Source organism: Symphodus melops (genome assembly GCF_947650265.1).
Source record: "Symphodus melops genome assembly, chromosome: 7".
Lineage (NCBI taxonomy): Eukaryota > Metazoa > Chordata > Actinopteri > Labriformes > Labridae > Symphodus > Symphodus melops.
Window position 1 is genome coordinate 19,640,753 of NC_136697.1, and position 17,239 is coordinate 19,657,991.

Below are 17,239 nucleotides of genomic sequence, written 5' to 3' on the forward strand. Positions count from 1 at the left end.
CCCCATAAGCCAGGTTGGGGAATAGCTGGTCATATCCAGCTTTTTGGGTGGCCTGTTACCATAAAAAGACAAGTAGCCAACCCTAAAAACATTATTGTAGCTGTACATAAACTAACTTTTGGTCTATAGCTGAGGTTCTGCAGATTGCTCATCATAGCTTGTGTCATTACCTCCAGGCCGTCCCTTTTCAGGTGCTTGTTGCTAGAAGTGAGAACAGTGTGGTCGCTTTGTAGCCAAAAACTCTTTGCATCAGATGCACAGCAAACTCATTGAAGTCCAGTTTACCTTGACTCTCCTTTACAAGCACCAAAGAAAGTACAGAGAGTCTTGAAATAATATATAACGTAACACCCTCCCAGCTGTACTGTTTGTGTCTAAAAGTTGACCAAGTTTTTGATAAGGAAATGATACTGAAAATCACATGGAATTCATATCTTAAACTAGGTCATTAGCTATGATGGTTAGTCACAAAGTAAGTAATCGGAAGCGCTAGAGCACCGCCCACCCACTCCCCACAAGGACAATAATAATATTCTGAATAATAATTGACGAAGCCTGAGTGATGTCTCCTTCTGCTGGAAATGCTGTCTCAACCTAACTTTCAGAAAAGAGCAGGTGCTGAGGAAGGTCACCCGCCTGTCAATCAGGTTAGCTATATAGCGTGAATAAAACAAATCCTTCTTAATCAAAACAGATGATTTTACAAATAATTCACTCTCTGAAGAGTGTGTGTCGATCGAGACATGAGCTTGTCAGACCCATTTCATTTTTTTTAACCAAGCTCAAAACATGTTCATTTCTGCTAACAAAAAAAACCAAACAAAATAAAAACAAAACAAAAAGACTTTTAACAAACGGAGTGCATGTGACTTGTTTGCTTCTGCGGTCAGTCTCAAGTGGATATTTGACAAACTGCAGGATTTTGCACTTCCACATTGGTTTTATTTTTCAATCCAAGAGGTTGCAGCTTGAGAATGACGGACCTTCACTGAATCAGAATTAGTTCCATGAGTTTTCATTAATGGATAGCACGGTAAGAGGGCAACGAATGTAACAAATTTCAAATCTGCAATCAAATTTTGCTTTAAAACGTTCTATGTCAAGTTACTGATTGGTGACTATTTTTGGTCTTGGGCTCCAGACTCCAATAATCAGGGCCTCTATTGCCTTGCTCTATCAGCTGAACAAGAGCATTTGCTCCTGTACATTACAAGAGATAGAATCTTTATGAAGTGCTGGAGAAACAGAGAGGGTCCTATGGATTGTGGAATGGGGCTGACAGGGATCCCCGCCCTGTTCTTATTTGAAAGCCATACGCATTAGCCACCACTGGTCATAGGTAGACTACTTGTCAAAGTTGGTGCACAGAGCTGGAAATTTTGAAAAAATGTCCAGAAAATGTTCATGCAAAATATGTGTATAACTGCTCTTGCATAAACTACAGTCAGCTAAGTGGAAACACTGTCAATAAAACTCTGACCCTTCAACTACTTATAATATTGGTTTAATCTAGTCACAGTATATTTTTTTTATATCAAAGTTAATCATCACTTCATTCAGGACATTTAAACCATGACTTATAATGTAAAAGTCCAGTGATGTCAGATGTGTGCAAATATTCAGAATCTCTGCTGGGTCTGGTTGTCAGGTTAACACTGAATATTTAGGAGGTATTTTTGCTTTTTGCACTTAGTTGACCTCTTATGTGGTTTTCTATTTTTTTTTTTTTTTTGGACCTAATGCAGCTGTATGAAGCTCTGCGCACAAAACATATAGTCATGAAGTTAAGAACATGATATGGAGGTTTCTGAAGTAATATTGCAAGAACAAAATTCATCAATTTCTGTTTTCATTATGCTTTTTACACAAGAAAGTAATGAAATATTTATTCAGAACGAATGTCATAGGGTTTTAATCTTTTAAGTGGAGCGTCATCTGCTTGCTCTCGGTATCACTGCTAAGTTATATTCGTGGACCTCTAGCAACACCTGCTGGATTGCGGAGTACAAAACATCCATGGCAGAATGATGACTGTTAAACCAAAGTCTATATATCTCAGTTGCCTACTCGTACTTTTATGTTTACTTCCTCCTTGTTTGAAGGATCCCTGTGGGCCAAGAGGATACACAAAAACAGCAATCTCTGAGGTTTTCAACCAACTTTCCCTTCATCAGATATCAAGTCATTTATTTTAAGATTTCAGTTGATAATCATACAGGTAGCAGAGAAAACTGATGAATGGAGCAGTGCCGCTGTGACCACAGATTCAGTCTCCAGTACAGATTAGGCTTCGTGACATCCACTTTACACTAAAACAAGTAAATTCGTTTCACAAAATATTTATCACTGTAATGATTAGTAAACTTCTGTCACCTTTACAGGACATTGTAAAATAAATAGCTAGTAGCATTTCACCTTAACTGATGCACAAACTCACTACTGGGGGAGATATGGTTACTTATTTACAATCTTGCATCTCCATTAGTGGAACGTTACACTGTTAAAATGATTATAAATTGTGTTTATCAAATTATGCTCATAAAGGGTTGTCAGGAAGATGAATGATTGTCGATCCCAGCACACTTTCAATCATCTCTGTTCTTTCATCTACAGTCCATCAGGGTCTGCTTGGTGCCAGATAAGTAAGAACAGATTCCTCATAATTGCATGAATGAAACGTCACATGCTCATTAGGTCTCTGCTGAGGCACCTTTCATTTTCTTGGTCAGGTTTGAATGCATGGCACAAGTCCAAAATAATCTTTTAAACAGTAGCCTGCTTCATAACGCTAAAGTTCACTTTGGTCATGACAATCCATTCATATAAAAAAACAATAAAATTACGTGATTATGTACTCTCCCACTTGCCACATAAAAAAACAACAACAACTGACCTCTTGTGTGAAACACCTGAAAGCACCACTGAATGCAATATAGGTCACTGTGTTCACAGCGCCACCCAGTGGTCAAGTAAACAAATTATAAGTGAAATGGCCTTAACACCTGGGTGCTATACAGCATTAAACTATTTTATGGCAAATTCATATATTTTCATTAAAAACCGATATGAGCAAGATGCTCTTAATTTTAGATTCCAACAACATTGTAACAACAATAATACAGCTTCAGTCTACTTGTAGGTCTAGTCATAGCACCGCCCACACACCAACCTCACTCACGCACGCATCACGCGTGCACGGTGCTGACACGCTCGTTCTCATGGCGCTGGTTCTCAGGCAGATAACGCACGTTGCAGAAACGTGCAACCACGAGCCCTCCTGACCTGGGCCCACCGTTGCGTCATCCCAGAGATCACTTCAGTATTCAAGAGCATTCCCTCCACCCTCCAAAAACTATATACAAAATGAGAGACAATGGAAAAGTGGGAACATCCGTGGTATTTAAACGGGTCCAGAGCATAGACTGTGGTCCAGACAGAGTGCCATAGTCTGTCATGAGAACATCCATTAAAGAGTATTTTGTTTCTTTAGTTTGTCCAACTACAATACTAATGTGACAGTTGGAGCTATACTCATAGCCTGGTAGATGTAAAAGGTTTGCTGACTGTGTGAAAAAGGGTTTTATTTGTTTAACGTGAAACAAACCATACGGAGTACCATCTCACATCAGCTTCCCAGTCTTTGGTTTGCAAGGGGGGCGTGCTCCAACGATGCTGCGTTCAATGCACCTCTGACTTACAGCTTACCTACATTATGTTGCGTTTTAAATGAGTACAGTTAAGCAGCCGCCACTCATTATGCAAACAAGGTAAACAGCAGCATTTTATAAAACGGTGTGATGTAACGTTTCACAAGATAGTATTTTAAGTAAAAGAAAAGTAGCTCGTTTCGAAAATTGTTTTGTTATACTTGTTAAATCCACAGACTTAATTGATCTAGTCTGGCTGTTAACTTATATAATATTTTCTTTTCTACACACAATCAATTTAAACCAACAATTTTGACATGAGCTGAAATAAAACCTCGACATGTCAAGAAACCATTTATCTTTACCATTTTTTACTTGAACATGAACACAACATACGGGTGACCGCCTGCTGACGTCACGTCAGATCTGCGTGTAGTTACATCACGTAGGAGCCGGCTATTTCCTTTTTCACAGTTCATGCGATCAGTGGCTCGATAAGACTCCCGAAAACCTCCTCTGGATAATTATTTGACTGGCCATTTAGCAGCTACTCACTCCTCACACAGGTAAGCCTCGCGTTTGTCTTCTGTGGCGTTGTTTAAGCTTTATAACTTGCTTGAGTCTTTGCTCTGAATTGTATCAATTTTGATCTTTGGCCTTTTGACCAAACTGTTTCCACTGAAGATACTGTAATTTATGATTGCACAATCATTTATGATTATTTCAAAACACCAGATGTTTAGAGATTTAGGCCTACACAGGGATGTGACTTCTCTCTGCCCTTCATGCGTAACCTCTGAGCAGTTCGTGTGGTATTAACATTAGCTGTGTAGAGCGACTACTATTACAAACCAGCTGGGAGTAAGAATTAAAACAGTTTTCTTTGTATTTATTTTCATTTATTATTGCTTTTAACTTGAAGTTAAACACCGTTTTCCGTTGAATAATTGCTTAAACGTAACACTTGTCCTCCTTACAATGAGTGAGCTAACAGGCTATGTTATGAAAACCATCTATCAGACAATTTACTCTACCTAACTTTATTTCCTTCTTATCTTTTCTCTTTAGTCAAAAGATGTCTGATTATGAAGAGAATGAGTCCAAGTTCATGCGAAAAGCAAAGGAAAATCCATTTGTCCCAGTGGGTGAGTTGGCTACATCTTGTGTCCTAAAGGTTACATCATGTGGGGAAAGCCATACCTGGGTTTTATTTCTTAACTTTTACTTGTAACAAAACTGTGTTGTCTGGGAGCATGCTGTTAAATGCATCTCAATGTTTTGTCATTTTTGGCTCCAGTTTAACATCCTTATTCTGTCTTATAACGATTGGTCTTTTTTGGTCTTTTGCAGGAATGGCAGGATTCTTTGCCATCGTTGGGTACAGACTGCTGAAAATGAAAAGTCGCGGCGATACGAAGATGTCAGTTCACCTGATTCACATGCGTGTGGCTGCACAAGGATTTGTAGTTGGAGCCATGACTATTGGTATGTACTGAAACTTGGGAGACACATTGCTAAATACATCTCAGTTAGCTTGTACCTGATGTTTTTATAGATATAAAGACTGATTTAACTTTTTCCCCCTTTTCTTCCAGGCGTCATATATACGATGTACAGAGACTACATTGTCAAACCCAGAGAAGAGCAGAAAGCAGTTACACACAAATAACATGGACTCTTGCACTGATTATTTATGTCCCTTAATATTACCTCATATTAAGGTGTGTAAAACCTTTTATTTTTTTAGAGGCGTGTCATAATTTTTGTATGAACACATCCCTTCACCACCCAACCTTTACTGTATATATTTATAACTTATTGATTACAGTTCCTATCTTTAAGATAGTGTACCAGTTGGTCAAGCCATCAGTCCTGTGATGATAAAGACATTGATCCCAGCTGTTTTTACAGTGGCTCTCTGTTTATTTGCAGCTGTAAAGCCCTCTGGTTTGCAATCATTGTGGTCAGGTGACATGATACAGAGTTCTGCTGCCTTTGTTTGAATGTGTGCGTTAGATATGACAGTAGAGCAGTTTGATAGGCTCAGCAAAGATATAAAAAGCAATGGCAGAAAGTGTCTTTCTTTTATCTTTGTCACTGTCGTATTGTCTTTTTCCAACTGTATTCTTTGGTGTACTAATATTGGGTTTTTTGCCAAATTAAGAATTCTTGCACCTTTGGCCATTTTTAGATGTGTATGCCGAAGTATTGGGGGGCGTGACACTGATGGCTTTGACAACATCTCGTCTTCTGAAAGCCTTAGTTTTCAAAAGGACACAAACGGACTCAACAGTTTCAGATTATCACACAAAACTAATTAATGAATAGAAAGTTATTACAATGTTGGAAAGTTCCATCAAACAAAACCACCCAAATAAAGCAGGTGGTTCGGTGACTGATCTTTGAATATGTTGATTTTTAAAGGCCAGGTCCTTTTTTATAATATTATGTTGTGGCAAAAAGGGGTCCAATGTTTCATTACATCAGCTTCATATCTACAGACTAGGAATATCTTACTGTACGACTATCTTGTAATATATAATGCCTCATTAAATCCTTCACAAAGTTGAGTTGAATTCTTGTGTAAAATATAGAGGGATATTTTTGAAGATTTTACTTTTTTCTTTGAAAATAAAAAACTATCTGTCTCGTCATTCTGACAAAGTGTTATCATTTTGAAACCTCTGTGTTGCACTAAGATGTCCTTTGACATTTGACTATTTGGCATAATTGTGCAAATATACACTCTGCTACAGTTCACTTAGATTTTGTCTGTTCTGTTACACCTATTACTATTATTACGCAACGCAGTCTAACAACAACAAACTACAGTCTCAGAAATAACCTGCACTTCTGTTTTCCGTCTCTTAAAAGGTTCACATTAAATCTGTTGAGATTGGATTTGGTGATGATCTTGTATTAGTTTAAGATATGTGTGCCTATCATAATGAAGAACCACGTAGTGCTCATTTTATTGTACACTATAGTAGGTATCTAAAAGGGCAAACCAATAAAACCTTTGCACATTTTAAAACATTTCCTTAGAACTCCCATCAAACATCATTTATCTGCCTCTTCACTGTAGTTTTCCACCCTAAGATCTTATCTAAACAGGAAGTACCTCATCACATTTAAAGATACCAGAATTCTCTTGAGGGTTGGGTCATTGAGACTCTGAAACTTCTGTGATTGCATAACAGGTCTTTTACTCATGAGGATGTCAATGACTCTAATTGAAATCCAGGAAACACTGAAAGTGTCTCGTAACACTGCATGTTTGCTCACCTATAACGTCATGGACGTTACAGTTATTGACTGCTTAGTCATTTAAAATGATAACCCAGCTGAAAAAACTATCTATATATGCATGTACAGTATATCCAGATTTTATGTCAAATCATAGTTATTAAGGTTATTTCTTACCAACAAACCTAGTGTGAAGAATCACTGATGCATGTGAGAAGCTCCTATACAGAGGTCACTATCTAATGTGGATTACTTTTTTTTTTTTTATTATTTTGAAGGACATTTTAATTGAATTATAGGCTTTATTGACATGTTGTATTATCCAACATGACAACATATATTACTCTGTTAAACTAATTTACACCGAGTGTACCTTTGTTTGGCTGTTTTGTAGTTTCTCTCCCTTGTAGATATTAGCCTATACAAAGATGAGGGCTTAGCTTCAGTTTGTAGGCTTCATTTCCCAGGAGTAATAGTCTCACATCACGAACTGATCTTTTACATTTATATGAAAACAGAGAACACTCATTAGCTAATGTTTTAACTATTTTTGCGGACTACATTTTATTTGTTCAATATTAAATAACAAAAACACTTGGGCTTAGGCTACATTTTATACATAACCTTAACATCTTAGATTTAAATGTAGGCTATATTTATGTTCACTAGTGTATAAACTTCAAACATCTAAGCCTGCTGAAGCCTAAAGTTGTAAACTTGCAAATAAGTTCAACATTTGGAAATAATTAAATAACTTCTCAACTACCCCAACCTTTCAAATTCTGCCAAATTATGAAGAAGTTTCAAAAAAATATGTCTAAAATGCAGCGGAAAATTGAGAAAAAAATTAAACATCTAGCGCCTAGTGTAGCCTAAGGACTCTCGCTCTTTTGTTCCCGTGACTACAGTCTTGCTCCCGCGAGATTGTTGTCCAGGGCCTCTTGTCTACCGTTGCCAAGGCGACAGGAGCGTCGCGATCAGCGTAAAACCACTGAGTGTCTCAGTTATGAACAACATCTGATCTGTTGTTTACAAGGGCGCTGCACGGATAAAAGACAGGTGAACTGTTTTCTCGTTATAAAACTTCAACTTTTGGTACTTATAGAGGAGTTTGAACCGTTAAAAACTGCCCTGAGAGATTGGCTATATCGTCGTAACGTCTTGCATTGTACTGTATGTGTTTTCTTAACAAGTACTCCTCACATCTCGTGAAATGTAGGCTACCACTGGAATGATCATAGACAACCTTAAACCTGACAGAAAGTATTTTGTTTTTAGAGTGGACCTACCTCCACAAACATGAAAATATGTGTAAAAAAAAAGAAAAGAAAGAAAAGAAGAAAAAGAAATAAATACTTTTAATGATAAAAATATGTGTAAAAAAAGAAAAAGAAAGAAATTCCTTTAATGATAAAGCCAGGGTTACTGATGCAGTTTCTTGCGATTAACTAAAGCAAAAAATATATATTTTCACTGCACTGCTACCCTCAAAAGCGTGAATATCATCAAATGTCCATGTTATTTAGATGACCAAATCCCACACAACTATATTCCCCACTTTGTTCTCTGCACTCTACATTATTATTATTTATAAATAAACTCCGTCCTTAAATGTTTTTCTTATTTGGTTTAAAAGCAAAGATCATGGAGCATGGAGATGAACTGAATAATTTGCGGCTTCAGTTCCAAGAGCTGCAAAAACAACAAGAAAGACGACAACTGGAAAAGAAAAAGGAGAAAGAACAGGTTGAGCCTAATGCCAGTGTTAACCAGGAGGATTTGGATTTATCTAAGCAAGGAATTCAAGTAGACAATGTTGAAAACACATTGAGTAAGAGGTATGTTCATTTCATAAAACATTGATTAGGGCATTAATCATACAGCCTGCATTAATAATCTTAAATAAGTGTCTTTTTAGATTGCAGTGAATTATTCTCATTAAGTATTTGTTACATAACCCTTACATAGACTGCTACAGAATGAGAATGAAAATTTGCTTGACCAGCTGCGAGGACTGAAGGATGAAAATGGTCGGCTCTTCAAGCTCGTCAGTGAAAAGGATTTTGAAATTAAACACTTGATGAAGAAAAGAGAAGAAGAAAGACTGGCTTTTACAGGTAGCTGTAACTTTCACTTATTTGGCACCACAGTCATGTTATAGTCACATCAGAATTTCCTCTTTCCTCGTCCACTTCTTCTTTCAGGCACATCAGGCTTGGCGGGCGATAAAGCAGCAACCAAAATTGTGGAGCTTTCCAAAAGGAATAGAGAGCTGACTGCTGAAATAGAGCGAGAAAAGACTAAATCCAAGCAAAACAGCAACAGAATGAAAGATCTTGAGAAAGAGGTAAAGTTTTGATTTGAATGCATTATTTGCATTTGATTTGTAGGATGAACAAATATATTATAGGATATGGATTTTAATTCATATTGTATTCAAAAAAAAAGGAAAAACTCATGTTCCATTCTATAGCTGCAAGATGCTTTGGTTAATTCAGCGCCTGTGAAGAATACTGATAAGAAGTCACAGAATAAGAACTCCTCTGAAGACTGTGAGGTAATTATTAATGTAGAAATCTACCTTTGTGTTTCCAACTTTGAAGAATGTTTCTTTAACAGATTTTTTATTTTTTTTTATTTTTTCACATAGAAGGAAAATCCAGTGGTGAAAGCTCTACAAGAAAAACTCGCTGCTGCCCAGCTGAAAGTGATTGAGTATCGCAACCAGGTTCAATCACTCAAGCAGGAGTTGAAAGTAGCTCACAAGGTAATTGGCACGTAGCTGTAGAAACCAACTGTATATATGATTTTAAAAGTATCCACTGGAAAATATGTTGAAGCCCAGGATGTCAGTGCATTGTTGTTATGGTTTAATGATTCTTTATAAATTAAATGCAGTTCTTACAGCCTTTCATGGCATCAGATTATTTATTTTCCATCAAGCATTGGATTAATTGTTTAATGTCTGCATGGAAAGATCATTTGTACACATGTAACAAATGCTTGTAAAACAAATGAACTATTCTAGCTTTGAAATTACAAATGAAATGAAAAACTTGGGTTTGAAAAACTGCTATTGCCGCTGTAGGTTTTGATCAATGAAGTCGGGGAGGAGGTCAATTTTCTGCAATTGCTTAACTGCCCAGGAAGCTTCAGAGGTCGCTCTCAGCAGATCCTCGCTCTTCAGACAAGAGTAAGCAAAGAATTCAATCAATAGTGAAATAGTACAATCGTACATTACAAAGTATCTGAGAAAGATAGAGCAATTTACACAATTGGATACTGACTACACTGCATTGTGCAACAGGTGAGGGACCTTGAGCAACAGCTGAACCAGTCGACCCAGCAAAGGCAGCCAAGTGTCCTCAGTGTAGAGGAAGAGTTTCTGGGCATGGGGGTCCTGCAGAAAACCCCTCCTGAAAACAGGAACCTCAGCTACATCCGCTCCATGGAGAAGGAGAAGAGAGAAGCTTTTGAGGTGTGTATGCAGTAAGTATGCTGAAACTAAAACAAGAATTTGTAATTAATAATGCAAATTTTTCTAAACTATGAAGAGGATCTCATCGGAGTATGAGGCCCTCCTGAAAGACCACGAGGATGTAAAGAAAAAGCTGGAAGCTTCTAAAGCCAGAAATAAATCTCTGTCTGCTGAAATGAAATCTCTGAAGGTCCAGATATCCACCATCCTGGAGAAGGGACAACATGATGACGAGCTCGTGGCAGCTCTGCTGGTGAGGAATTCTAGCATAGAAATCTGTACTTTTAATATGTTCACACCCACTGTTGTACCTGTTATATTCCTCATTAAATGGTTTGTAGACGTTAGTAGAACATTTTCAATTATTATATTAAACATGGAATTTTTGGGGGGTTATACAGAAAAGCTTTCTTCCTCTCGTCTGTGGTGTATATGTGTATATAAACTCTTGAGTTCAAAGTCTATTTTGTTTCAAGGTAAGTCTTAAGATTACCATTACCATTTAAATTCATTTGTTAGGCAATCAAATGTTGGTTTTTTTTTGTTAAATGAAAAAACTCTACTACTCTACTACTACTCCAATTTCAGTATTTTGAAACAAAATTTCCCAAGGTCATCTTCCCATATACTGTTTCTCTCTGGCAGAAGCAGCAGTCCCAGATGCAGGAGGTGTTGAAAAATCTCAGCCAACAGCAGAGTGTACAGAGCAAAGAGACCCAGTCGATCCAGAAACCCCAACAGTCTTCAGAGCACAGCGCTGTGGTAAAGAAACTAAAGGAGATGGTTGCTCTAAAAGATGCCAGGATCAAAGAACTAGAGGAGGAAATGCAGCAGCTCCCCTTCAAGGTTTCTACAAATTACTAAAGCAAAATGACATGTAAACTCAGAAGTTTTCTGTCCACTTAAACATTTCTCTGTCATCCACATGAACCATGTATGCAGCTGATGCAGGAAGAGGGCAGTGAGAGACATCCCATTGTCAAGACACCACCAGTGTGTAGTTCAAGATTTCCCCCTGAAGAGGGCGACATTAACAAGAGAATGACATCGTCAGGGTACGTGTGCTAATTTTATTAGTGCTGGATGAGTTGGAGTTTGAATATTTGTTGTTTACTTACAAGCTTGTTTTTAATGACAGCCTTTAAGATTATTAATCCTATGTATATACCACCTTCGCTATCACTGCTACTGTAAGACTGAAAATCTTGTCTCACATCTTTGACAGCGTATTCTGTTAGGATTTCTGTTAATATAGCTGCCATTTTTTCCCAGGTCTGTCTCTAAATTTGGACATAAACTAGTGCTGCCTGCTGTGGGAAGCAGTATAGAAATTAAGTGAGTGGAAAAAAAGATACTGTGGTTTTTTGGTACATCTGTTACATATCTACTCACATGCTGCTGTGTAATGACTCAACAGCAAACTTTTTGTTTCATGCTGTATCCTCTGTTCTCAGGACTTCAAGCTCTTTAAAATGTCCACAATGTTCAGCGGATGTGAGCATGCTGGTGAGGACACATTGTGAAGAATATAATACACTTCATGCAGACCAGGACAGAGTGGTTAACAGCATACACACAAAGTAAAATGTTTTCTCTGTTATGTTTCTTTAGATTCAAATGTTTTTGATTATTCTGTCCAATGTTAAAGCATTTTTACTTCAAGACCATGGACATATTGTAATTTTAACAGTGCAGGATTGTTTTACTAGTTCAATTATTTAATTTCATTCCTGTATCGAGTCAAAATCATGAATTTGTGTGCAATAAACCCACAAGTTTTTCAAGTTCATGGCAGTATGTAAATATTTATTGTAATTTGGCCAAAACTCCAGCGTTGAATTTGAAGGCAAGACAAACCAACACATCTTCTTTTTCCCATACTAGGTCATACTAAATGTGATGTCTTATGGATTATTGTGTTGTGTTTAAATCATCCCACCCATCCTCCTCTTATGGCTCACCCTGATTCCTCAACATGCAAACAAAAATAAACTCTGCTGTATCACAAATGTTGCTTGTCTGCCCACTTAGAACCTCTCGCATCTCAACTACAAAGGCCTGACACACAGAGCCCTCAACATAGCCCGGGACGACTCTCAACCATTCAATCCACTCTTCTCTTTTCTGCCATCAGGTCGGAGATACAGGACTGGGACTGTGAAGAGGACACGTTTTAAAAACAGATTTGTTCCCTCGGCTATCGAGCCTCATAATAAACTTTAACACTGACTGGCTCCAGTCACTTTTTATTTGTTTCTTCCTTTTGTTTATATGTTTGTTCCATGTGTTAAGTGCTTATATATGAATACCTGTGTACCAACTGGGCAAGGCTGTAACTACAAATATCCCTCTGGGAGACAATTAGCTATTTTATTATGCAATATAGGGCAAATGTTTTTTGCTTTTGTTTGTAAATGCAGTAAGTAAACCTGACCATGTATCTGTTTTCACCTGACGTTTCATAAGTCAGTCCAATCCTCATCAACAGAAATGACATTCATTATTTCAACTCATTCCTAACTGTAAGAGATGTTAAATCTTTCAGGGACACAGACATGAAACAGAATTTTTTGGAGTCTGGACAGAAGTACCTGGAGGTACACCAAAGGAAAGCGATCCCTGGAGCAGCAGCTGGAGAGGACAACGTTAAATCCAAAGTAAGTTCTGTGCAGGGAGCAAGGTTAGGAGGTTATACACCAATGTTATGTGAAAGCATGATGTACCAGTTCCAAACAGTTATTAAAAGCCTTCACTCATGAAATCCCCACTGGTCTGTGTTGTCTATAGCAACTGGTGATTACTATTTTGACCCTCAGGAGTGGTGTCCCTTAAAGCGGGTTGGCAGGAGTTTCTGAGCAGCTGTGACTGTCAAAAGAAAACCTGAAAACACTGGCCAACAAATATCTTAAAAAATGTATTCTCGTCATGGCAACACTATTGGTTTCTTCTGCGAAACAGGACATTTGAATTTTTTCCAAGAATCAAAAGTTACACCACAGAAATAATGATGCATGTCAATGGTTACTCTGCCTACAGACAGAGCTCATTCTGACCTTCATGTCTGGGCTGCACATGACGCTCATGCTCTTGTATGTTGTCTCCTTGCTGGCCATTCAGCTGGAGGAAACAGCCACTGAGGGCATCGCTACAGAGCGCTCTCCACCGTGACCTGCGGCCCGGCTGTGACGTGATGAGACAAGTCAAGCGTGGTTTTTTTTCTGCAGGCTCTGTGACTGTCCAGACAAGACACTAAGCAGGGGAAATGGGCTGGTTCCTGCTCAGCCTCACGTCCAGCTGAGCTCTACCTTCTCCTGTCACTGTGACACACAGCAGGCTGCAGGAAACAGGCTCCCCTTCTCTTCCACACAGACATCATATAGGTCCCCTCACAGGAGCTTCGTGATGGCTCTTCTGTGCCTGCTGTGACCTGGGTTTAACCACTTGAGTACCTCTAATAGCAGCTGTTTTTAACGTAACCCTGATTGCGTTAGACAAGTGTTCTTGCTGATTACACAAATGTATGATGCTGACAGGATGTCTCCTTGTTGTTTCATGTCTCATCTGCTTGCTGTTTTAAAATTGTCATTGTCACCTTTTATTAAATCTTCAGATGTCTTTCTGCTGCTCAGAGCCAGCTAGAGAAACCAACAATGTCTTTTTAATGGTTTGCTTAAGCATCTGAAATTGAGTTTAATCAATGAAAAGGTCAAATCTTCCAATTTCTAATGTTTTTACATTCAGATGGTTGTCATGAATCTTACAGGCTAGTCCGAACAGTAAAAAGAAATCATCAGCATAGTTTCCAAATTATGTCTTTTTCATGTCGCTGGTAATCAGTTCTGACTTGAAACTAGCTACGTGGGAATAGTGGTTGTAAATGAATGCAGAGTGAAGCTGCACAAACTCCCACTGTAGTCACCTAAACCCTCCCCAGAGCATGTCACATGTATGTACAGTGTGTGATTTGGAAGCTTCTTAATCTGAAGGTTGTCTGGTTATGCCAAGTCTCTGCATTTACACTAACATCCGAGTTTCTCTTCCAACGTAGCCAAAAGGATTTCAGCAGCCCCCCCCCCCCCCCCCCCCCCCCCCCCCCCCCCCCACACACACACACACACACACACACACGCACACACACACACACACACACACACACACACACACACACACACACACACACACACATACACACACACACACATCACGCTTAATTTAAAACCATGGCTGAGTTAGTGTGCTCCTTCAAATACCGCACTATTTCTTCCAGGAGCCTGTGGGAGATTGGCAGGTCCCAATTGGACTGAGCGAGAAAGTGCCACAAGACAAAAATATCAGAGTTTGGACATGATGAAGAAAGCCTTTATGCTCAGAGCAACAAAAAACAGCTTGTGTTGAATACCTCCTGGATAGGAGGTGAGGCCGGCTTTAATGTAGCGGAGTGGGATGTGTCATTGGAAGAGTAGATGTGATAACTTAAACTTATTTAGCCTACAGCACTGCCAAATGTGAATCAAATATCGCGATGTGCGTCAGGAAGGGTGTTGATGGAGCAAATACTTGTCATGGTCCCTTACTGTATCTGATTCCAGGGAAAATGTTTAACTTAATTCATTTTTGTTTGGTTGTTTTTTTTTATCTTCCATAACACACATTTTGAAGAAATGTGTGTGTTTGTGTGTGTGTGAGCGTGTGGGATTTTTTCCCAAATGTATAACCTAAAGCTTTTATTTTGAACATGTGTAGTTGATAGGACCGAGGCCAATATAAACAGTAATTGGAGTTGACACACAGTTTGTTTCTGTTCTTTGCTAATTAGTAATTTCCGCCAAAAACCAAAGTTGACACAGATTAATTTGACCACTCTTGTTTGCTTCAGTGATTAAAGAGTGTCATCACTTTCAAATAAACTGCACTTCAACGGACAATTTTAATATTGTTTTATGTAGCTGTATTACGCAGAGAGGTGTAGATTTATTCCAAAATGCCCAATAACCCACCAAACCAAACACAAACTTATGTAAACACAGCGTACGTAAACAGCCTCACCTATTTGTCATTCCAGGTTTGAATGACTCCTTTCTCCATCCTTCTCCTCAGAGGTATTCCCTCGTTCTGGACTGATGCTTCCTGCAGACCATTGACTGCATCCAGAAACTAAAGTAAATAGTGGAGCTGTGAACGCAGAGGTTAAAGTTAGCCATCAGTATATGAGGGATCTGTGAACTTTACTCAGGCCAGAAAACGGTTTCTGCCCTCTATGAGTCCATTCATCTCTTGGTGCCTCTCATTTACATGTAATGGAAAGAAAATAAACAGTGAGCTCCTAATGTGCTCATTTACAGTAAGTAGAAATCAAGTAATGAGCTGTTATCTTTGCTAAGACAGAGGCTGGAGCAGAGACAAGCACTTTTTTTTCTTTCTTTCTTTCATTCTTTTCTTTTTTTGCAAGTGAGCTGAAGAAGTGTTTCCCAATGTTGCCCACATTGATAAGAGTATTTCTGTCAGCGCATTGTCTGATCTTTAATTTACTCTTGCTCCCTTATTTCATATTCATATATTTATTTCATTTGTTATCTTAACTGCAGAGCCACACATTGCCAATTACAGATATAAAATCAGCTGAATATATTGTACAGCAATGCTCTACAGTCTATTCAATTTAGCACATGTTTATTGCCTTTATGATGACCCTCGTGGTTATTTAATCAATAGTATGTAAAGAACGCTTCCTCCCTGCGTCTAGAAGCATTGAGGTGAATAGATATGATACATTAACTTGTAGACTGGCTTTCCTATTTAAATCAAGCAAGAAAAAATAAAGAAACATTGTTCTCGATTGCAGAAATACAGGATAGTTACAATACAATTTAACTGCTGTGTTTTTCTAAGTCTGTAAAAAGAAAGAAGTGCAATATAATTAAGTCTCATGCTAACGCTAACAGGACGTACAATTGGGGAGTAGATCAAACTGAAATATGGATTTTATTTTGAAAAATTAATCACTTAAGCTAAAGAGAATTTAAACAGATGGAGCATAGTCCCCTTATTCTTTGTGAACGAGTTAAAATCATACAGAAGAATATTTTGCCAAGATTTTAATTTCTGTTTAAAATGCTACCCATTTAAATAGCTCCTAGTTTGTTTAAACAATGGGATTCTATTATTCGGAAATTTATATGGAACCAAAAAACTATCAAAAGAGATGGACTTCCAAACTTGCCAAATCTTCAAATATATTATCAAGCAGCAACAATTAGTAATATTAAGTGTGGATGTGAGCACCCATATAAAAGACTGGAGAAAGATCAAAATAAGTTTAGAGATATGCCATTAACTGTCTTGCCTTTTTAAAAAATATAAAATATCACATATAGAAGACTTATATAACAGATAATAACAGATGGGTAGTTGCTACACTTCAGGTCTAGAAGGAAGTTTTCCAGAATCAGAGAATATATCAAGGCTTAACTCTCTTAAAAGATATAGTAACAGACCCAGACTTTCCTCCAAACAAAATTAATCAGGCTTTTGTAAAATGGGAATCTGAAGGTCTCTGTAAATATGGATACAGAATGAAGTCTTGGACAATTATCTTTACTCTATGGTCTACCCATTTATTCAGTTTCTTCCAAGTGAGTAGTTACCTTTCTGATATTTTTAAAAATAGATCGATACAAGAGAACACATTTCTGTTTAATATATCTCCAAATGATTGGTAACAAATGTGCAAAAACATACATGAAACAACAAACTCAAACCATTGGAAAGAATTTACATGGAAGATCTTAATCTTTTTCTTTTCTTTTTGTCTATAGCTTTTTGTTCTCTTTGGTGTGTTTAGTTTGCCTTTCTTAGTTTGTTTTTATGT

The 17,239-nt window shown here is 37.9% G+C and overlaps 2 protein-coding genes across 5 annotated transcripts; both read left to right on the plus strand.

Moving 5' to 3' along the window:
- The first annotated feature begins 4,055 nt into the window (after positions 1 to 4,055).
- On the plus strand, positions 4,056 to 6,405 carry higd1a (HIG1 hypoxia inducible domain family, member 1A). Its single transcript, XM_079348637.1, has 4 exons — positions 4,056 to 4,213; positions 4,716 to 4,792; positions 4,998 to 5,132; positions 5,243 to 6,405. Exons 2-4 carry the CDS (start codon positions 4,723 to 4,725, stop codon positions 5,314 to 5,316), a joined length of 279 nt encoding a protein of 92 aa, XP_079204763.1. The 5' UTR covers positions 4,056 to 4,213; positions 4,716 to 4,722; the 3' UTR covers positions 5,317 to 6,405.
- Positions 6,406 to 7,861: 1,456 nt separating this feature from the next.
- Positions 7,862 to 12,587, plus strand: ccdc13 (coiled-coil domain containing 13). 4 transcript variants are annotated; one of them, XM_079348543.1, is made up of 14 exons: positions 7,862 to 7,952; positions 8,530 to 8,731; positions 8,862 to 9,010; positions 9,098 to 9,240; positions 9,367 to 9,450; positions 9,544 to 9,660; positions 9,982 to 10,086; positions 10,201 to 10,371; positions 10,448 to 10,624; positions 11,017 to 11,217; positions 11,314 to 11,426; positions 11,644 to 11,706; positions 11,826 to 11,951; positions 12,403 to 12,587. In XM_079348543.1, exons 2-14 carry the CDS (start codon positions 8,538 to 8,540, stop codon positions 12,431 to 12,433), a joined length of 1,674 nt encoding a protein of 557 aa, XP_079204669.1. In that variant the 5' UTR covers positions 7,862 to 7,952; positions 8,530 to 8,537; the 3' UTR covers positions 12,434 to 12,587. The 4 variants fall into 4 exon arrangements, with proteins under 4 accessions (XP_079204669.1, XP_079204668.1, XP_079204667.1 ...); XM_079348542.1 differs by having other exon boundaries at positions 11,023 to 11,217; positions 12,506 to 12,582; XM_079348541.1 differs by having other exon boundaries at positions 12,506 to 12,576.
- The last annotated feature ends 4,652 nt before the right edge of the window (positions 12,588 to 17,239 follow it).